Here is a 22765-nt window from a genome sequence, read left to right on the forward strand (position 1 = left end):
TATATATATGCTCTTCACTGAGGAAGCTGAGGAATGAATTTAGTGAAAGAGTAAACTGTGGATATGAGGAAAGAGAAAAGAGTTCTCACAGCCTGGAAATGCTTGGCTGCACAAATTGAGAAGAAAAACTGTCTTTTGTTTCTCTGGCAGGGTCTTATGTATTCCATACTGGCCTGGAACCTGCTGTGTAGTTGAGGACAACCTTGAAGCTTTTTGCTTGTTTGCTTTTGGATTTGTTTGTTTGAGACGTGATCTCACTATGTAGTACTGTTGGACGTACATCAGGCTGGCCTTGAACCTGTGCTCATTACAAAGTCTCTGCCTGCTTACTTCCCAGTCATTATGATAGTGGACAAAACCTCTGAACTGTAAACCAGCCCTAATTAAACATTTTCCTTTATAAGAGGTACCATGGTCATGGTGTCTCTTCACAGCAATAGAACATGGATGAAGACAGAAGTGGATACTGGGAGGGGGTGTTGCAGCGATAGGTCTGACCACACTTTTGTGTGGGCTTTGAAACTTTGGATTAGAAAGGCAATTGAACGCTTGAATAGGGGCCTTAAAGACCCATATTAGTGGAAGCATTGAAGACAGTGGTGTTGTAGGTGATTTCAACTGTGGGTGCCCAGGTCAGGAGACTTAGCATATTAGTAAGTGGCCTAGAGATCATTCTTTTGGTGAAGAATGTGGTTGTTTTTTGCCCTTATCCAAAAAACTGCCTGAGGCTAAATTGAAGAGTTTTTGATGAAATCTGATCGGCAGAGGAGATTTCAAAACAGCCTAGTCTTTACTGTATAGCTTGGTTATTGGTGCCCATGCTTATGGAGATCTATAATGAAAAGTAACAAGCTGAGCAAGGGGAACATACAAAATGTACAGTTTGAGGAGAAAAGGGACACCAGGGAGCGGAATGGGGCTAAGTGGTGTGGACTGCATGCTGACCACTGCTGCTTGACACCAGGGAGCGGAATGGGGCTGAGTGGTGTGGACCGCATGCTGACCACTGCTGCTTGACAAAGTTCCAGTGCTTTGACACACAGACCACACTTCTCCAGCACCTTTTTACTCTCATTTTAAATGATTCTCAGTATTAATGCCTTTCCCTTTGTGCAGGATCTGGGAAAGGATAAATATGTGTACAATGCTAGCCTCTCTAAACAAAATAATTCTTTTGGAAAAATATCCTCACCACCGAGGAACGAGGAATTCTATTGTGCCCTCCAAATTACACCAAGAACAAACAGGAAAGTTAGAGATTTACTAGACCTTGATCCCAAGGATTCATCCTTGATCCCAAAGATAAAATGTCTGTAATTCAGATCCAGACCCTGAGGCCATTAAGGGCAAGAGTTCAGTGAATAAATAGAAATCAGAATGGTATGGCACAGTGGGAAAAGACATCAGGGCCTTCCCTTTTGGGAGCGTTATGAGAGGAACAGGCCCATAGAGTAAGACTAAAAAACTGTAGTATATCTGCTACCCAGAAGAAGACCTTTTCCTAGGGTTAGGCATTAGGTAAGAGTCTCCATCCCTGCTGGTTAATGCAGTCCTTCTCCTTATCCCTGGCAAGGGGAACTGGTGGCCCTTTCCTTAACACGGGACTGGTGCCTATCATCAAGGCCAAGGCTAGCTTCCTCAAGCCGCGACAGTTCGCAGGCCTCTTGTCTGCCATTTAATACTCTGTGCAACTATAGAGTATAAAAGGTGTAGCCTTTTTTTTTTTTTTTTCAGCTAAATGCTGCCAGCATTTACCATCATGGTGGGGAGCATGGGAGCATCTTGATTCACCCTCAGATCCTCGGATGGTCTCCTCTTGCTCCCCTGACTCCCCCACCCCCGACCCAAGCAGGTCTTTGGCAGCTACATCTTATGCTCAAGGAGATAAACAGATTAAAGAAAAGCCTGGTGTTAAATGGAAAAATGGGAGTAGTGACCTCAGAGCAAGACCCCACACACACAGCTAAACTTCCAATTTGTAAAAAGGAATTAGATAAGCTTAAACTGGATGTGGTGATTCACACCTTTAATCCTAGCACTTCCAGAGGAAAAGGCAGGCAGATGTCTGCAATTGAGGCCAGCCTGGTCTATAGATTGAGTTCCAGGACAGCGGAGATTAAGCAGTGAAAGGAACTACCGAAAATAGAAAGCTGGTGAAAATGTATTTGAACAAGAGGGCCGTGTTGCCCTAACAGGCAGCAGACAGAACTTGGCAGCTTTGGTCACATGGTTCAAGGATAAAAGAAAGGGGCTACAGAATCTCCTTCATGCTAAGGAAAGATTCTGGGTCTAGGCATGTGTCAGAGATGTCCCTGCATGGAGGCCCAAAGAGGCCATTGAATGGGGCTGTGAAGTTGAAGCCTGGATTGCCCTGAAGATCCTAAGATGTTGGAGATGGCAGAGTTGTGGGGTGTAACTGCCAGGGAGAGCTGCTGTTAGGGTGTGTAACCAGCCCATCTCTAACATCTTGGGTTCTCCACGGCACTCCAGGCTTCAACTTCACAGCTTCACGCAATGGCCTCTCCATTCCTCCACTCAGGGACACCCCTGACTCATGCCTGGCCTCAGCGGCTTTCCTTAGGCATGGAGGCAAAGTCTTCCATCCTTAACTCTAAAGTCAGAACCTCATGGCCAAAGCTGCCAGGTTCTGCCGCTTACTGGGATGGGAACACGGCCCCCTCCTTCAATTCTGTCTTCACCAGCTTTCTGTTTTCTACCTTCACTGCTGAAGTTGGCTGTCCTGAAACTGGATTTCTAGAGCAGGCTAGCCTTGAACTCAGAGATCTGCCAGCCTCTGCCTTTCAAGTGCTGAGATTAAAGGAGTGTACTGCCGTACTTGGCTCTAAGCTTTTCTTTAATTCACAAATTGGAAATTTAGCTGAGTGAAATCTTGTCTCGAGGTCACCACTCCCTTTATTTCTTTTCTTATTCTGTCTCCTTGAACACAGGATTTAGTTCCGGTCCACTTTTTGGTGTTTCCTTTCTCCTTAAATTTTACATTTTGTAATTCACCCTGCTCATCTTGCTCCTTTTATCTTCATTAATAACCACACCACAGTCTATCCCAGGCTGTTTTGAGATTTCCTCTGCCAACAGATAATTCAAAAACTCTTCATTTTAGCCCCAGGCAGACTCTTTGGACAATGGCAAAAGGCAGCCACATTCTTCACCAAAATATCACAAGACCAGTCTGTTGAAGAACATTAAGATTTCTTACTTTTGTTTATACTGTAGAGCATTTGTTTCATGACTTAAAGATGTAGTTCTTTGCCTGTTTAAAGCATCTGATGGCCTAATAAAGACCTGAGCAGCCAATAAAGAGGCAGGAGAAAGGATAGGCAGGGCTGACAGGCAGAGAGAATAAATAGAAGAAATTTAGTGATTTAATTAATACAGTTTCTGTGTAAATATTTCAAGTCTGGGTGGCCAGGAAAACGAGCAAGCAGCCCCTGCCAACAGGTAGATCTCTATGTTCAAGGCCAGCATGGTATGCATAGCAAGTTCCAGGGCAGCTAGGACTACATAGAGAGATCCCATGGCAAAAGAAAAATTGTATTGTGTGCACTTGTTGCTCTTGCAGAGGACCTGGCTTGACTCTTAGCATCCACACCAGGCACCTCACAACTCTCTGTAGTTCCAGTTCCAGAGAATCTGATGCCTTCTTCAAGGTACTGCACATACATGGTATATATACAGGCAAGCAGAAATACACTCATACAAATGAATAAACAGAAACACAAATTTAATTGTATTGCTTGGCAGGCAAAAATAGCTCCGTGAATAGTGGCACTTTCAAACTTGAGGACCCGAGTCCAATCTCCAGAACCCACGTAGTAGGAGAGCACTGACTTTGAAAATTGTCCATTGGCCTCCACGTATACACCTGTATTTAGCACTGTGAAGACCCTGTGCTCAATCTCCAGCGTAGCAATGGTTTGTTTTTATATTTCTGAGTTGCGTGAGTTCTTTAATAAAGTCAGTTATATATAGGGCAAACATTTTAACATCTCTCCAGCTGAGGATACTTGAGAATAGAAATATATAAGTAGAAAACAATTTAAACAAAAATTTAAATCAGCTGTTATTGGCATAAATTAACCTCTTTTCTAAAAGCATAATGTGATGTACGATTAATAAATGTTCAGGGTCAGAAATTGGGGTTCAACCTGAAGATTCAAAAAGCAAAACAGCCAGCCACTGGCTCTTCAGTCTGAAATGGCGATCCTGCCTCCTGGAATCTCAGAAGGAGACTGCTTCTGAGAGCTGTTTCCTCCCGTTTTATAATCCTCTCTAGTGCTGGAATTAAGAGTTTGCTCCACTGGGATTAAAGGCATGCACCACCCGATTTCTATGGCAACTAGGGTGGCTACTGGGATTAAAGGTGTGTGTTACCATAACCTGGTCTGTAAGGCTGACCAGTGGGACTGTTTTACTCTCAGATCTTCAGGCAGTCTTTATTTATTAAAATACAACTCAAATGCCACTACAGTAATGGGTCTGGTAAATGGCTCATCAGGTAAAGACACCTGCTGCCAAGTCTGACGACTTCATTCATTCCCTCGGACCTACAATGGTGGACAGAGAGAAATGACTCTGACAAACTGTCCTCTGACCTCCTCAAGCATGCCTCCACACACACACACACACACACACACCACAGAGCTCACAAAAGAAATAGAAATGTAATAGAAATATAAAAAACTGAAATAATGAGGAATACAGTTACTGGTTTTCCAAATAGCCTTTGTTATGATAAGATTTTCCTAAAAGTCAAAATCTTGGCATAGGAAAATGTCACTCCAGATTTCCTTGTGGAAATTGGAACTGTGACAGGTTGGCATGTTTCTGTGCTAATTAGAGGTTAAAGCTGAGATGTCTGACTCCACTGAAGGTTTCCCATTCAGGCAGCAATTGCACTAAGGGGCCCCAACAGAAAGGAAGGCAGTATTCTAACATGGCCCTGGCTGTCCCGGAACTCACCTGCCTTTGCCTCCTGACTGCTAGGATTAAAGGTGTGCCCAACCACATCTGGCTTTAAGAGAGAATTCTTTAGTGGTGCAGTTACTGACAAAGTGCCCATTCCCCTTATGCAACTGTAATGAAACTCACAGATCAGAAAGTGGATCAGCAGGTAAGGAGACACTTGCCACCAAGCCTGGCCACCTGAGTTTGAGCCCTAGGACACACATCATCAAAGGAGAAAACTGAATCCTGACCTCTACACATGCGCTCTCTCTCTCTCTCTCTCTCTCTCTCTCTCTCTCTCTCTCTCTCTCACACACACACACACACACACACATACACACTGTCATTTAAAAAAAAATCTTTAAACAAAAAGTGTAGCACAAATAATAAAAACCCAGAGGCAGATATAGGGGTTAAATCTGAAGGTCAGAGAAGCAGAGCACCAGCCACCAGAGACCTTTTACCTCTACCAATGCTCAGACTGAAGGGGTGATCCTCAGACTGCCTACACTGCTCTGTCTCCCCATACCTCAGACTTCACACTCCAGTGAGTTCCTGTCTCTTTTCCTTTATATTCCTCTCCGCCCAGCCATATTGCTCCCATCTCCACCTCCCTAGTGCTGGGATTAAAGGTGTGAGCCACTACCACCTGGATCTGTTTCTGGATCGATCTTGCATAGACCAGGATAGCCTTGAACTCACAGAAATCCAATTACCTCTGTCTTTCTGGGAATAAAGGTGTGTGTTATCACTCCATGGCCCCTAGTGGCTCAGCTTTGCACTCTGATCTTCAGGCAAGCTTTGTTTATCAAAATACAAATAAAATATCACTACAAAAAGGAACTCATTGGCTCACCAAAAAAGTTAAAGACGTGAAAGCAGAAGATGAGAGGGAATGGGAGGGGGGACAAAGGGGGTAATAAGGGTATGCTCAAAATATGTTCATGAAGCCAGTCCGTGGCAGCATACACCATTAATCCCAGCACTCTCTGGGATTAAAGGAGGACAGACCTCTATGAGTTCGAGACCTGCCTGGACTACAAAAAAGTTCCAGGACAGTCAGGGCTGTTAAACAGAGAAACTCCGTCTTGAAAAGCAAAACAAAACAAAGTACATGTATGGAAATGTCATAATTAAATTTGGTGTTATATATAATATATGCTAATAAAAATTAAGTCATTAATGCTTACAATCTCATAACCAGTTACTGCTCAAATGAACAATGGTTCGTTTCTTGCCTAGCACAAAAAAATAAATTAATTTTCTGTTGTATTTGTTGGACTAGCTTAGATTCTAACAAACATTCTACAAAAAGCACCAACAAAATTAGGAGCACACAGTAAAATATTTTTGTGCATATCCTGTTTTAACAGAAGCAATAAGTGCAAACATTGCAGATATCAAACTTTGCTAATTTCCCAGTAGCACCAACCTCCTACTACCTAGATTAACATCATTCTTTCATTCGCAAATGGCAGGCAAAGTGAGAACATGATTCTGTAGATACTGGAAAGGTAATAAACCAAGCAGCAAAACTACCCCCCCATCCCAAGTACAAGCCAGCTAAGAAGGTAAGAGAAGTCATTACAAGAACTTACTGAAGGGTAGCTAAGGGTCAATTACCCAGGTTGTTAATTTACTCTTCCTGAGCCCCCCTCCCCCGTGTGTGTGTGTGTGTGTGTGTGTGTCTGTCTGTCTGTCTGTCTGTCTGTCTGGTCTCCCAGTTACCCACACCGGATCCCTCCTGCCTCAGCCTCAAGAATGCTGAGATTACAATTCGTGAGTCACCACGCCCTGCCAGGGACTAAGATCTTAAAATGTTTTAGGCATCTGCCTGCAGATTTAAGAGAATGGTTCAGACGTTGTGGGAAATGACCTCAGCGTGCAGCCTCCCTTCTCCAAAGCCCTGTTATTGTTGAGGTTGGGTTGGGCGACATCCCCTGGGGGAAGACAGGATTCCGCTCGGCCGCGACGGGAGGCTGCACGGCAGGCGGTCAGGCGGGCGGGCAGGCTCGCACCCGGACGGGGACGGACGCGCCTGCGAGCCCTCCGAACTCGCAGGTGCGCGCCCGCCCGCCCGGGACCGCGCGCTTCCGAGCTCGGCGCGCGCGCCCTACCGCGCAGCTCGGCTCCGCTTGACCCGCGGGCGCCAGACGCCGTGCTCCGGCGGGCGCAGCCGCGGCGGCGCGGGCCTCCCGAGCTGACACTCCCCCTGCGCGCCCCTCCCCCGCCGCGGCGCAATCCCGCCCGCCCGCCCGCCTGCCTGCGCGCGAGCCCGAGGCCGCTTCCCCCGGTACCGGCGACTGCGCGGCCCTGGGCGCGCCGGGGTCGCCTCAGGGTCCGAGCGGCAGCGGTGGCCTCCTCGGCGAGCGAAGCCTGCGACGCTGCCGAACCCGGCTCCCCATCGGTTCACCTCCGCGAGCCGCGGCGACGACCGCAGAGGCGGCGGCGGGATGAGCGGTAGCGGCGCGGCGCCGGGCCCGGGCTCGGGGTCCTCCCCGGCCGCCTGTCGCTTCGCGCACTACTTTGTGCTGTGCGGGATCGATGCGGACAGCGGACTGGAGCCTGACGAGCTGGCGGGTAAGGCCGGGCTGGCTGCGGAGGCGCAAGGGAGGCGAGGTGCGGGCTCCACAGACAAAAAGTCGGCGGCTGCCGTAGCCGCACTCGGGCTGGACGGGCACTCGTGGGCGATGTTATGACATTGTTGTTAATTCCGCGCTCTGGCTGAGCCCGCGGGCGCTGGGATCGGCGTACCCGGCGCGGGCCGCCAGAGGCCGGACCCCTCCGCTGCTCGCGGCGCGCGTGACCGGGCTGTGCCGCGGTTCGCCAAGTTTGGCCCTGGAGGCTGAATTGTGTCGGAACCCCGGGGCGACGGCGAGGTCCGCTCGGGCGGGAGGCCCAGCGGCCACGGCCCCGACCGGCCGCTCTCGGCCGGCGCCACCCCTCCCCCCGGTTCTGCGATGACGGCCGAGTCACCCTTTGGAATCCGGTGGATTTGGCAGCGCCGGTGCCGCGCGCAGGCGAGGACCTTTGGACGCTGGAGCGGGATGCGGCCCGGTGCTTTGTTGATTTTCCCCCCTCCCCCCGCGCCCCGTTCCTGAGTTGACGTAGTGGGGCGATCCTTCTCGAGAGGGGCGCACCGTGAGTCATCACCGAGGTGTCCCTGTAGGAGCGTGGGCCCCCATTTGACTGGTTCGATGACGCAGTGCGGGACTGAGCCGGGGAACCGGCACCGGGAACCCGGGCCGTTGAATGATGATGGAGGCGTGGGGGGGGGGGGGGGGGGGGGGGGGGGGGGGGGGGGGGGGGGATGCGCAGTGTGGGGAGCAGAACGGGAGAAATAACAGATTGCATTTTTATTTTTCACTCTCCTTTCCTCCGTGGGATCTGAATCGTGATTTTTTTTTTAAGGGTGAGACACGTGACACCTACCACCTGAACTTTATCTGTGTCAGTGCTAAACACTTAGGTCATAGCCTTTCAGAACAGCGGCTTTGGAACATAGCGGCTCTCATTGAGTGCACCAGTATAGATTTTTCTCTCTCCATTGAGGAGAGGCTTGGGAAGAATGTACAAAGTAATAAGTGGTAGTAAATAAAACTGTTCAGTCTTTAAAAATACAGTCCCACGTCTTAGCTGAGAATCTTTTTTATTAAGTCACCTTCAGAGAAAATGTTTTCAGCAAAAACTAAGTGTAGTTTTATTTATTTACTGAAAAGAGGATAATAGAGTACCAGGTTTCCCCCGTGTGTGTAATTATGTAACATACTATTTCTTCAGCTAAGATTTCGTGTACATGTTATGAATGGCATTGCTAAGGGATATGAAGTTGAGGGGAAGTGTCTGCAGAGTTATTTTGGAGAAAGATTTCTCTTGGGTTAGTAAAATTCTCTAAGATCCCTTCTCTAAACAACTGGGATTTCTTGGAGGCCTTCTATGCCAGGTTACCGATGAAAGAAAAAAGCCTGTGTTTGTCCTCTCTTTGTCTGCTAACGCCAAAACAAGGCCTTTTAAAAAAAGTGTGTCCTGGGACTCTCCAAGTGTGATGCAGATGGCGTAAAACATTTTATTTTAATGTAATTTAAATTTTCTCTCTTCGTCACTTTTTGTCACAGCTGAATATGGTTTCGCATGCTTGTAGTCTCAGTACTTACCAGGCTGAGGCAAGGGGATGGGTGTGAGTTTGAGGCCAGCTGGAACTACAGAGGGAGAGACCCTTTTCAGAAACAACAAAGGGCAGGGGAGGTTGAAGAAACAGGACTGGAGAAGAAGCAGTGCCCGAGGAAGAGACAGCTGCAAACTCTGTAGAAATGACAAAATGCGAGGCACACACACACACACACACACACAGATTTTGTGCATTTTCGTTTATTACTTTGTGTGTATGCCCTGTGTTGTGTGTGTGTGTGTTGGGGGGGTCGTGGCGCATGTGTTACAACATGCATGTGTAGGACAGAGGACAACTTTATGGAACCAAATTCTTTCGTTCCATGTTTATGTGGGTTCCAGCAATTAAAGTCAGGTCTCTAGGCTTGTGCGGCAAATGCTCTTGCCTTCTGAGCCATCTTGCAAACCCTTTAATGCGTTAACCCTTTAATGTGTTTTTTTTAAAAAAGATAGATAGATAGATATACATATGTGTATGTGCACACTTATCTGTACCTGTGCAAAAGTGCAAGTGCCAGCAGAGGCCAGAAGAGCACATTAGATCACCTGGAGCTATAGTTACAGGGGGTTGTGAGGCACCTGATGTTTATTTAGTTCTGGGAACTGAACTCAGGTCCTCTGGAAGAGCAGCAAGTGCTCTTAACTCTGAGCCATTTCTCCAGCCCCTTCTGATGTGCATTTTAAAAAAATTATATCTTTATTTATCTTATATATGTATGGGTGCGTGCTTGTTTTCTGTGGCGTGAGATCAGAGGACACTTTGAGACTCGGTTCTCTCCTTCCGCTGTGTCGGACCCAGGAATTGAACTCAGGTCATCAGATTTGGCAGAGGTGCCTTTGCCTGTCGAACACCTCATTGGCCTCTCTTATATATTCTTTGGGATACAAATTGTGTTTTCTTTTTTGCAGTGTAATTGACTTTTCTGTTCACAATATTTGGAGAGCTCAGATAATATTGTATTTTTAAAAGGTTGGTGTAGATTGTCAAGAAGCTCAGGGAACATCTGCAGAGAGAATAAAGTCCCTTCCATATCGCAGTTACATCCTAGTATAAACAAACAGTGAAGACATATCCTTTTTTTCTTACCTTTCCCCCCTTCAATACTGGAGATTGAAAATAGAGCCTCATTCACCAGGCACTGAATTACTTCCCCACCTCTTTAAAACAGTTTTTACATTAAGTTACCCACACTGGCCTGAAACCTGCATTGTATCCCAGAAAGGCCTTGAACTTGGGATCCTCCTGCCTCAGCCTCCCCAATAGCTGCGATTGTAGGCTTTCCACAACAGGTCCAATTTCTGTGTCCAAATTAATAAAGAAATACGAGAAAAAATGGAACAGGAAAATGGGATCAGAATTGTGGTTATTTTATGTTGGTGGGAAATGCACGGGCACGTGCCTTTGGCTTTAAATAAGACAGTTAGAGAAGACCTCCCGGAGAAAGTGGCGGGAGCACAGCCGGAAGGAGGCGGACTCTGGGGCAGTGGACTCAACACGTGAATCCCAACCCCCAGGTGTCAAAGGACCCTTTCACAGGGGTCACCTAAGACCATCTGCGTATCAGATATTTACATTATGATTCATAATAGTAGCAAAATTAGTTTTGGAGTAGCAGTGAAAAGAATTTTGTGGTTGACGGTCACCACAACACGAGGAACTGTGTTAAGGGGTCGCAGCATTAGGGAAGTTGAGAACGCCTGGTCTAGGGAAAGAGCATTATAGGCAGAACAAACGGCAAGATACCCTGAAGTGGAACATTGACTGGTTTATGTGGGTAACTATAGCAGGATTTTTCCTTTGAGCCGCCAGCCAGCTCCCAAATCGTAACGTTGAGACTTACTAGTTATGAATGCTCGGTTTAGCTTAGGCTTGTTTCTGGCTTGCTCTTTTAACTTAAATAACCCGTTTCTCTTAATCTACCTTTTTCCTCAGGGCAATTTACCTTTCTTTTTTTCCTGCTCCCTTCAGTGTCCATCTGGCTGGCAGATGCCTGTTTTCTGACCTTGGGCTTTTCCCTCTTTTTCTCTCTCCTCTCCTCTCTCTGGTCTTACATTCTCCTTTTACTTATTCTAATTCTCTCTGCCTGTCAGCCTGCTTTTCCCTCTCCTGCCTAGCTATTGCCCACCTGCTCAGCCTTTTTTTTTTTTTTTTATTAGACCAGTCAAGTGCCTTAGGCAGACAAGGTGAAATAGCAGCACATTTTTTCACGATTAAATAAATGCATAAACAAGTGTATCACACCTTTACATAGTTAAATATTCCACAGCATAAACAAGTGTAACACACTTTTACATAGTTAAAGTAATATTCCACAGCATAAACAAGTGTAACACACCTTTACATAGTTAAAGTAATACTCTACAACAGGTAATAGCTAGGATGCCAGTGTGAATAGAGTGGGCAGGATCACAGAGACAGGTTAAAAGAAATATGGCAGGGCTTCAAAGACATTGCTTTTTGCTTTGAGTTGGGAAGATGCTGAAAGATTTTTAACAGAATGATTGTATCATCTGACATACCTTCTGAGAGGATCACTGTCTGCCAGTGAGACAGCTCAGCTAAATGTATTTGACACAAGGCGGACAATCAGAGTTCTGTCCCTGAGACAGACTCCCCTAGTAGGAGAGGACACACATAAATACATGTAATAGACTTAAAATTGTTTGAAATAAAGTTATCATTTTATATGCATCCCTGTTTTGCCTGCATGTGTGCCTGGTACCCAAGGAAACCTAAGATGGCCTTGGATCCCCTGGAACTGAGCTTATAGATGGTTGTGAGCTGCCATGTGGATGCTGGGAGTTGAACCTGGGACCTTTGGAAGAGGTCATCTCTTCAGCCCCAGTAAACAAAATTTTCTAAAAATAAAAAGATCTCTGTGGCTGCCAGGTTACAGATGTGAGGGAAACAGTGGAAGCAAGAAGCTCATTGTACTGTTTCATTATTTGATGTGAAAGTCCTCTGGGGAATTGGTGCTAATGAGTCGGATAGTGTGTGTGTGTGTGTGTGTGGTGTGCACACATGAGCGTGCATGCGTTTGTGTATATGTGCATGTGTACCATCCGGAGTGTGTGGTGTGCACACATGAGCGTGCATGCGTTTGTGTATATGTGCATGTGTACCATCCGGAGTGTGTGGTGTGCACACATGAGCGTGCATGCGTGCGTGTATATGTGCATGTGTACCGTCAGGAGTTATTAACGAATTGGATGATTGTGTCTGACTTTGTTCTTTTGAGGCAGTTTTGCTATCTAGCCGTGGATGAACTTGAACTTGTGGCAGTCCTGCCTCTTGAGCTTGTAGCTATATGCCACAACCACTCACTATGATTGAGTTCTATTAATTTAGTAGTCATAGACGAGGAACATGATCAGTTGTAACTGAAAGGATTTTGTCCTGACCAGTTTTGAGTTCTCTATGGAAAGAAGATTAATGGAGAGTCAGACTGAAGGCAGTTCAGTTTCATCTTGGACATGTTAAGGTGGCCGTGCCTGCTAGACTTTAATGGAGTTACTAAATAAATAAGATCTCTCTCAGGGGAAAGCCCAGATATAAATTTAAAACCATGAAACCACTTATGTGTTGAGTAAATGGAATAGAGGAGGAGACTTGATTGAGTCCTGGGGAGAGAACGGGGTGGGGGTAGCCCAGCAGGTACAGATGGGAAATAGTATTGACAGCGGGTGGGAGGTGGGCGCGTTAAGGCAGTATCCTTGTTTCAATCAGAGCTACATTTGGAGATCAGGAAGCAGTGTATTAATTGGTTTTCTGTTGCTGTAACAAAAATACCTTGGGCTGGGTATGTTGGTAAGGTAGGAAGTTTATTTAGCTCACAGTTTTGGAAGATGAGAGTCCAAGATCCAGGCGATCCTATGGTAAAGGCCATATTATAGACTAGCATGGGAATGGGCTAGAACTCACTTGGTAACCCAGCTAGGCCTTGAATTTGTGGTCCTCCTGCCCCAGCCTCCCAAGCAGATGAATTACCAGTCTGCACCACTAGAGCCAGATCCATGATGTTTCTACAAGAGCAGACAACTTCATGTACAGTAAAGCCATCTTAATTCATGTATACACTAGTCTTGACTATGAGCGAAGCTGTTTGAGACAATGTTCATTGGTGTTTGGCAGCGAGACATCTTGTGCATTGCAAAAATGTAATTCTTGTGTTCAGAACCAAGGCTACAATGAAATTGTACAATAGAGCCAATAACACTTGGATTCCTTACGCATTTAATTTTGATTAATTTTTAGTTGTCTCCCATCCATAATCCTTTTAGTGTTTACCCAGTTTCTGTGATCCTCCCCACATCCTGTTATGTGACTTCTGATAGTGTTATGACGTAACATTTACGTAGTAGAGCTCTGTGACCCCAGAGACAAAAGATGTGATACAGACTGGGTCAAAGGCTATGCAGGTCTCTTCTACAGCTGCTCATCCTGTTTACCGAAAGTTTAACAAAATTGTTTGCTCGTGAAATTAAATCTCATTCAAACAGGCGTAAAAATACGACATTTTCTGAGTGGACATATAGCCATTAACTAGACACACCTTGTTGAATCATTGATGTGGGAGTGATTTCTTATTAATAAAGAAACTGCCTCGGCCCTCATAGGACAGAAAATTAGGTAGGCGGAGTAGACAGAAGAGAATTCTGGGAGAAAGAAGCTTAGTGAAGGGGTCCATGATTCTCCCGCTCCAGACAGACGCAGGTTAAGATCCTCCCTGGTAAGCCAGCTTATGGGCTACACAGAATATTAGAAATGGGTTAGAACAATATGTAAGAGCTAGCCAATAAGAAGATGGACCTAGCCGGGCCAGGCAGTGTTTGAAAGAATACAGTTTCCGTGTAATTATTTCGGGGCATAAGCTAGCCATGCGGGCGGCCGGGTGCCGGGGACGCAGCCCTGCCGCTCATATTTCAACAAATCATTAGGGAATGGAGGCTTTGAAATGACGTCTGTTGATGTGCACATGCACATTAAGTATTTTTGTGCCTTATGGAACGCGTTAGAAAAGATCAGATGACAGCTTTTTCCTGATTTGAGGAACACTAGTGTACAGGTGAAAAGTAATTTTAATTTCCTTCCTCTTAATAATAAAGTCTTAATATTAAAGCTGCCTTGAGACCTAAAATATAAATGATTGTATTGTTTTTGTAAATCCAACTGAATAGCCTTTAATGCCCCTAAAATAATGAGATAGTCTAGTGTCAAGTGTGGGAACTACTTTGCACGCCACTCCCCTGTTTCCTGACCTTTGGCTTTTGACCCTGCTGCTTTGTGATGAGATTATGGGCCTTTGAGCTTCTCTTCAGTCTGCTCAGGTTTCCTTGCACAACAGAAAGCTTAGGCTTCCTTAAAAAGCTGTTTTTAGAATTGAAAAAAACAACTTAGATTTACATGTGGATGGGTTTTATTTTTTTTAAAAAAGGTTTCTTCCTTAATGTCCAAATTATCATATTTCTAATAGTAACATTTTGTTTGTGAATGACTTAATATACCCACTCCCTTCATTGAATAAAATATTCTTGGAAAGTTTCATAAAATAAAATTACTTATTTAGTGAGAAGCTAGAAGTTAGAGCTTTCAGGGACACAGCGCTCCGAAGAAACTCTACAGAGCTTATTCCCCTAGATATCCCTGTAGGCATGGGACTTTAGCATGGATTGAAAGGGGATCGTGCATGGCTAGCAACTGATCATGATCAAAGAAGATCGCTGCTTTCTGTAACAATCAAGTTGTCTTTATCGGTTATTGAAAATAAAAATAAAAAGAGATGAGCTTGTTAGTACTAGAATATCAGTTCTTACTCGTTAGTAATAAGTTGCTTTTGGGGGAAAAGGGAAAATTAGTGACAAGCGTGAGTTTGGGACTGATGCCTGATAACCTGACCCCCATCCCCTGGACCCACATAAAGAGGAAAGATGAGAACCAACTCCACAGAGTTGTCCTCTGACCTCCACAGGTACATGTCAGAGACACACAGCAAAATAATAGTAATAAAAGAGTTTCAACTCAATAGGCAAAGCCCTTGCTTCCAGGCCTAATGACCTGAGTTCAATCCCAAGACCCATATGAGAATTGAACCAAGTCCTGAACATTGTCCTCTGACCTCCACAGGTGCCCCTTTCCCAAGTCAATAAATATAATATAAAAATTAAAATGCAGTAAGAGTTTGAGGATTCTCTGTGTTTTGTTGTTTTGCATCCTGTCTCAGATTTATTTAAAAACTGAATGTTTGTCTCAATTATTTGCTTGCTCTTTTGTCTGGATCTTCCTGCCTCTCAAGTGCTGGGATTACATACCCAGTATGTTTCCACAGTTTTAATAGGGTTTTCTGAAAAATGTCTTAAATACCATCTGAAGGTTTACAGTGAGGCTGCTAGGCTTTGGCTCCCACGGCTCTTTACTATTACACCATGAGTAAGGATAAATAATAATTGATTTGAAATAACAGTGGGCAGTAAGTGCTTTTTTATTTTTGAAGAATTGTGGATTTTCACCTGTAACAGTAATAACACACTCAAGTTTAAACTTGGAGTGGGTATAAGAATGCTTTAAGGAAAATAGCTGCCACCTGTTATTCCTCAGAGACAGAATGTAAAATAAAAATAGAACTCCTCATTTCCGGTTTTTAGCTAGAAGCCAGAGTGACCGCTTTATTGTTGTTAAATGAGCTGAGCGTCAATCAGGAAACCTTAGTAAGATTTTTTTAAAAATTATTTTTATAACTGTATTTATTGTCCAGCATGGTCCTGCCAATATCCCTCTACCTTCTCCCCCTTTTGTGTCCTGTCCCTTTGTCCCTCAACTCTTTCTTTTTTGGGGGGTGGGGAGCGGTGTTTTGTTTTGTTTTTATTTTTGAGATACGGTCACTCTATGTAGTCCTGGCTATCCTGGAACTTGCTACATAGACCAGACAGACCTGTTCTCGAGTGTCGGAGTTAAAGGCATGTACCACCACACCTGGCCCTTACTTCTATTTTCATGTGAGATAAATATTTTGATTTATGTATCTATATAAAAATCTAGGAATGATAAATGAGAAAAAACATGTTTTTTGTCTTTAAAATTGGCATAGTTCATTTAATTATAATTTCTAGTTGCATCAGTAAAATATTCTGTCCAAATTATTACTGTTTAATTTGTCACGTGGCATTTGTGAAGATCTCAATGTATAGTTGTTGGTTCAAAGAATAAGAGGGAAGTGAAATGGAATTCTCTCAGCTGTTTACTCTTCAGATTTCCTCCACACCAGCGTATTAAATACAGTGGGGAAAGGAAGAATAACTGACTCTCAGGAGTTTAACACTAAAATAATCTACTCTTTAGTTTTTTTTTTCTTTAATGGAGAGGAGAAAGGAAAACGCTGATGATAATGGGAAGACAGAGAAGCTTAGTGAGCAGAAGAGGCAATTCAGTGAGAAGATAAACTCTTGATGTGTGTCTGTAGGAAGTGTCGAGATCCATTGTTGTCCAGCAGAACCCCGTGTGTGGATGTTAGGAGAAGCTTCACACTTGGCTGTCCCTTCCTTACGGGTTGCCTTAGACAGTGTATGAAGGCTGGATCACCCAGCAATAGCAGCAGACCTCCTGACTCTCAAGAGGGTTGTAGAAACATTTCGTGATCCGTGCTGGGCACTAGCCCTAGAATGGAGAGAATGTCTGCCTTGGTGACTTTAAAATTCTCAGACCATGCTGTCTATATTAGGACGCTCTGATTTTTGATCCCTTCTGTGAATGACTTTCCTACTAAAACACAATATGAGTTTCAGATGAGAAGACAAACCTCACAGTTTTGTATGCCAGCCTAGAAATTTAATTTAAAGACACTCAAAAATAATCGAGAATTTAAAAAGGTTCATTTGTCATAGTAAACTTAGACAAAAGTAGATGTTTATCATTTTCAGTAAATCTGTCAGTTTACTGAAAATTAATAGACTTTTTAAATTTTATCTATTTAATGTGTATGGGTATTTTGCCTGCGTGTATGTCTGCATACCACTTGCATGCCTGATCCTGGAACTGGAGTTAGAGACGAGAGTGACCTGTCATATGTGTGCTGGGACTCCAACCTGGATCCTTTGGAAGAGCAGCCAGTGCTCACAACCTCTGAGCCACCTCTCCAGCTCTGCAGAGTTTTTTTTTTTTTTTTTTTTTTGTTTGTTTGTTTGTTTGTTTTTGGCAGGGTCTCACTCTGGAGCCCTGGTTAGCCTGGAACTCCTGTAGACCAGACTAGTCTCAAACCCATAGAGATTTGCCTGCCTCTGCCTTCAGAATCCTAGGACTAAGTATGTGCCCCATCACACCTGGTTCTGAGTATGTTTGCATTAGTATAGTAATGCCTTCTGGGATTTGTTGGTTTACTTATTTATTTTGAGTAAATGAAGCAAAACTCCTAAAAGAAAAAAATACATTAAAAACGAGGGGGAGCTGGACCTGACTAGTCTCAGCCCTCGGAGACTGAGGTCAGGACAAGCTGTGCTACATAATGGCTTTGAGGCCAGACTGCTAAACTGGAGAGGTGGGGGAGGGGCAGGAAGGGAAAGAGAAGATGAACAAACGCAGAGTGGGTAGCTTCTATTTAGAGAGGTAATATTTGCATTTTTTTCTGAGAGTAACTCCTCATGACAGGTTTTGGGTTTAGGCCATATAGACACGGTGGTTTCTATGAGGAAGGAACGCAGGGAGGTAGTTTCAGGTGGTGCGTGTTGAAGTCGGTTTTGGTTTTATGATGGTGATGATAGTAGTAATAAACACCTTTAAGTTTTTCCCTCTTGATATTTTTTGTTCCTTTATATCAGTGAGAATTAGAGTCATTTTCTCCACATTTGTCTTGATAGTATTGGTTAACTGTATGTGTGTGTGTATATATATATATATATACATACACATATATATATATATACACACACACATATATGTATATATGCACATATATATACACACTGAAAGTAAGTGGTACACGTAGAATTTGATTTTTTAAGATTTTTTTTATTTTATTTGTATATGTGGTTTTGCCTGCATGCATATATATTTTATTTTAATTAAAACCTTTTTGTTTGTCTGATTTTTTTGAGACAGAGTCTCACTCTGTAGTCCTGGCTGGCCTGAAACTGGAAATAGATCGGTCTGGTTTTGTTTGTTTTTTCGAGACAGGGTTTCTCTGTGTTACTTTGGAGCCTGTCCTGGAACTCACTCTGTAGACCAGGCTGGCCTCAGACTCACAGAGATCCACCTGCTTCTGCTTCCCAAGCTTGACAGCACAGAAACTTATTTACCTGTTTCCCTGGTGCTTGGATTAAAGACAAACACCAGTTCAAATGGTGTCAGATGCTTGCTTTGACATTGCTAATGCCTAGGTCATCTGGAACTACTCTAGAGTGTCTGCCAGTTATCTCTGGACGAATTTGACTAAATACTTGCTTTTGTTTGCTAATACAGAAATGGTGCTTAGTATGGAGTTCACTGGGATATAATTGCTCATAAAACGCTAGCTATATTTTCATATCATAGTTGCTTGAAGTATCCTCAGGTTCTTCGCTGGGATTTAAAGTGTTCTTGGAACTCTTGTGTAGACACCCAAAAGTAAGTTCCTAAAGTTGTGACAGTGTGTGCGTGCCGTTGTGCAGGGTGCTTGTGTTCAAGTGTTGAGGTCAAAAGATAACTTTCTGAAGTCAATTTTTTCTTCCACCATATGTGGGCTACTCGGTAACTTCAGAGTCACCATGGTCTACATAGCAGGGACTTTGTCTCACTCAAACAGGAAAACAAATCTCATATCTGTCTGCAGTCATTTACTTATTTCCTTCAGAAGTAGTTACCACATTCCTGTTTATTGTTTATATTGCCAAGGGTATTTTTGTGTACTGTGACATATCTTAAATGTATCTTCCTAGATTTGAGCTTTTCTTTTTCAGAAAGACAGTTCTTATTTCTAAAATCTGTCATTAACTTTTGGTGAGTGACAGTCGTCTCCTCCACATCTCACGAGGCTGTCTGTGTAGGGCAGGGTCTGGCCGTCCGGAGACTAGGCTAGAGAGGTAGGTACCCTAGGGTAGCTCTGCCTTGCTGCTGGTGCTGGTAACAACTTGCTTCAGTTCATCTACAGTGATCTTGTCCAGGTCAGATATTGCTGGAGCCTGTGGCAGGACGGAGTCAGTAGCAGCTGGGGCTGAAGCAAAGGCAACAGCACAGCCTGGCCTCCCTGCCTCCAGAATCACAGAGGGATCCATCTGGACAGACCTTTTGAACTTTGTTAAAAGTGAGTCTCATTTAGCGCAGGGTGGCCTTGAACTCTATGCAGCCAAGGATCCTTAGTTGTATGCGAGTGGACCTGAGGCTTTGTGCAATGCTAGGCAGTTTCTCTGCCCCCTGCTGTAGACCCCAGCCCTGCTTTTAATGTTTCTAAAGTTAGGTTAACATGTAGATTTTAGGAAATCAACCAGTTACTGAATGTGGACTATTCCATTTTTTTAATTTAAAATTCTTAGGATGTTCTTTCTTTTAACATCTGTATTATAAATAAACTTGTCATCTGGATGTGGTGTATGCCCATAATTAAGTACTCTGAGGATGATGGATTGCTCTGAGTTCAAGGCCAGCCTGGGCTATAGAGTAAGGCATTTTCTCTGTCTCTCTGTCTGTCTCTGTCTCTCGTAAGACATTCTCTTAAGGAAAGAAAAACAAAAAAGCTTAAGCAAACTTGTCGGTGTGGTTGCTTTCTTTTATTAGTTTGCTCTTACCTTGCCAGGCTACTCCAAAACTTAGCACTCTCAAGTATATGCTGTAGGACTTGTGCTTAGCATGAATGAAGTGTGGGCTTCCGTCCTGAGCATCAAACCAGTTCACCTGCAGAATCTCTTCCGTTCCCCTTCCCGGATGATCCCTGCGTCCCCCTTGACCTAATTAGGCTTTCTTAGCTCTTCTTTTGTCTGCTGTAGCCTTTGTGAAGACACCTGGATTCTCAGGTTTTAAAAAGCAATTAGGCATGGATTTTTGTTGTTGTCATTGCTGCTTGTTTGTTTTTATAGTTTATGATGATCTTACCTGAGAGGAGAGTGGTGGTAGTGTTGGAATTTAAAAATAAAAAGGAGAAAGAGAACAGGACAGTAGCGGGGAGGACTGGAAGGTGCTGATAAATTATGTAAGGAAAGCGTTTGGCTTTGGTCAGAAATTCAGCTGCTAGTCAGCTGCGAGTGAACCCATCTGGCATACTTTTTCATTATTCTTCTGAAATATTCATGGGCTCCCACAGTCCCTGCCTTGTTTCCATTAGGTTCTTACATGGTCTCATCTTCCAGAGACTGCTGTGGATTTACAGTAGGCTGTTTTCTTTCCATGCTGCTTCGGATACAATCGATAAAACGTAGACACTCGAGGAAAAATTTGGATATCTAATTTCTTTTTGGCAAACTAAGCCATGGAGCAAAGTAAATAGCATAGTTTTTGAGACTAGGAAGCAAAGACCAAGGTAATCACTATAGTTTATTGTGCTTTAAGATATGTGTAATACTTAAACATCTCTATATGAATCTCTTCTGATCATTAAATAATATTTCTTTTCACTGTGTCTGGCATATACAAGGTGATCCCTAGCAGTACAAGAAAAGAATATATAAATAATAATAAATCTGGTCTTCAATGAGTAAATCTGTGGCTTAAAATATACGTACTTTTTAATCTGTGGACAGATAATCATTTGTATTTGTCACTTAGACTTCTGGACAATAAAGAAGTAGGACTGTCCTGATAAACCATTTATTTAAATATTTTTATTTATGTATCTTGTGTGGGTATCAGATCCTCTGGAGCTGAAGTTGCAGGTAGTTCTGAGCCAAACTCAGATCCTCTGGAAAAGTAATACAGGATCTTAGCCACTGAGCCATCTCTTCAGCACTCTATCCTTTTGCCTAATAAACTTGAAGCCATTTAAAATTAATAATTTAGCATAATAGTTGTAAAAGTGGATCCTGGAGATGACAGTACCTGAGATCAGATTCTAGTTCTGCCATTTGCAAGTTTTGTTTTTTTTTAAAAAAATATTTATTTATTATGGACACACTATTCTGTTTGCATATATGTCTGTAAGCCAGAAGAGGGCACTAGACCTCATTACAGATGGTTGTGAGCCACCATGTGGTTGCTGGGAATCAAACTCGGGTCCTTTGGAAGAGCACGCAATGCTCTTAACCACTGAGCCATCTCTCCAGCCCCCATTTGCAAGTTTTGTGTCCTAAAATATTTAATTAATTAAATTTTAATGTGTGTATCTGTACATCATTTATGTGCCAGAAGAGAGCACAGATCTGGGAACTGGTGTTACAGATGGTTGTGAGCCGCCATGTGGTGCTGGGAATTGAGCCTGGGTCCTCTGGGAATCTGCTGAGCTGACTCTTAAGCACATTCACACACACAGTTTTTAAAAAGGAAATCTGAGAATGGATTGAGGTTGTCAGACAACAGTCTGGACACCAAGTACCGTAGACTAGTACAGCCTGATGTGTACAGAGAAAACGTTGTGGGGCATTGAGAGCGCTGTGGAAGACCAGTCTACCTCTGGACGAAGATAACCTGGTTTATCCTTCTCACCTGACATCAGAAGCCTCTGGGGTACTCTGACAGTAGGCTGTGAAAGGCTGCCTGCCTGGCTGCTAGATGAATTTTAGGAGTGTGAAGCCTCAGGTGATCCAGAGCAACTCTGTAGTTGGCTACAAGACACAAAAATTCTAGCCTCGCATTAATATGAACTTCTGGATGAAGTTTGGTGTCTCCATTTTCCCACAGGTGAACAGGAAGTTGGGTAGCATTGTTAGTTTCCCTTGGAGAGCAAGGAGCAGTAACACCTCAGAATGGCAGCTAAGTATCAGATGAGTGCTGATGCTTGCTTTTGGGCCATCGTGAACAACTCCAGCCTGATTGGTTTAGGATATACTTAGAACCTACAGCTAGGTATCAAACTGACATATCAGCTACTGGACGGCAAAATTGTCAGTGCCGGTGGCTTCAGGCTTCATATAAAACTGGAATGTCAAACATAAATGAATACTATGCAGTCATTTATTTAAACTATTTATCAGTATAGCTACCTTCAGGCTTTTAAAATTTTTATATTATTTATTATTATTACAGAGTGGGGAGGTCACGTTTGTACATGCCATGGTGCTAATATGATGGTCAGAGGACAACTTTTGGGAGTCACTTCTCCCCTTCCACGTTTGTGTAAGTTCTGGGGATGGAACCCAGGTCTCCAGGCATGTAATACAAGTGTCTTCGCCCACTGGACCATCTTACTACCCTGCCTGTTATTTTAAGATAGAGTCCCGGGTAGCACAGCCTGGCCTTGAATGGGCTTCTGCCTCCTTTGATACGGTTTAGTTAAAAGTATCTTCAGAGGACAGATTGAGAGGCCTCCTCAGTTCACAAATGCCCAAGTGTAGCTTAGCCCCAGAGGTCTTCTTCTACCCCTTACTATGAAGACTTGATAACATTTTTTTAGCCATAGATGTCTTACTCTTTTCTTATAAACAGAGAATAAAGTAAATTCACTGGCTGGTAGAATAGGATGGTATATTCGTTACTTGTTTCGTTGCTCTGCCAAAATACCTAATAAAGCAACTTGTCTTAGCC

General features: G+C 43.8%; 1 protein-coding gene across 3 annotated transcripts in view; it reads left to right on the plus strand.

Annotated features, from left to right (window-relative positions):
• Positions 1 to 6679: 6679 nt before the first annotated feature.
• Positions 6680 to 22765, plus strand: part of Dennd5b (DENN domain containing 5B) — a 114621-nt gene continuing 98535 nt past the window's right edge. The window contains exon 1 of one of the 3 annotated variants that reach the window (XR_007589316.1): positions 6680 to 7545. Coding sequence is in view for 2 of the 3 variants with exons in the window: in XM_050126479.1 (XP_049982436.1) it covers positions 7419 to 7545 (127 nt within the window). In the remaining variant the exon portion in view is untranslated. The remainder of the gene's footprint in view (positions 7546 to 22765) is intronic. The other 2 variants (XM_050126479.1, XM_050126480.1) reach the window with 2 other exon arrangements.

This window comes from Alexandromys fortis, unplaced genomic scaffold (assembly GCF_014885135.2).
Source record: "Alexandromys fortis isolate MF-2015 unplaced genomic scaffold, M_Fortis_MF-2015_v1.1 scaffold_260, whole genome shotgun sequence".
NCBI lineage: Eukaryota > Metazoa > Chordata > Mammalia > Rodentia > Cricetidae > Alexandromys > Alexandromys fortis.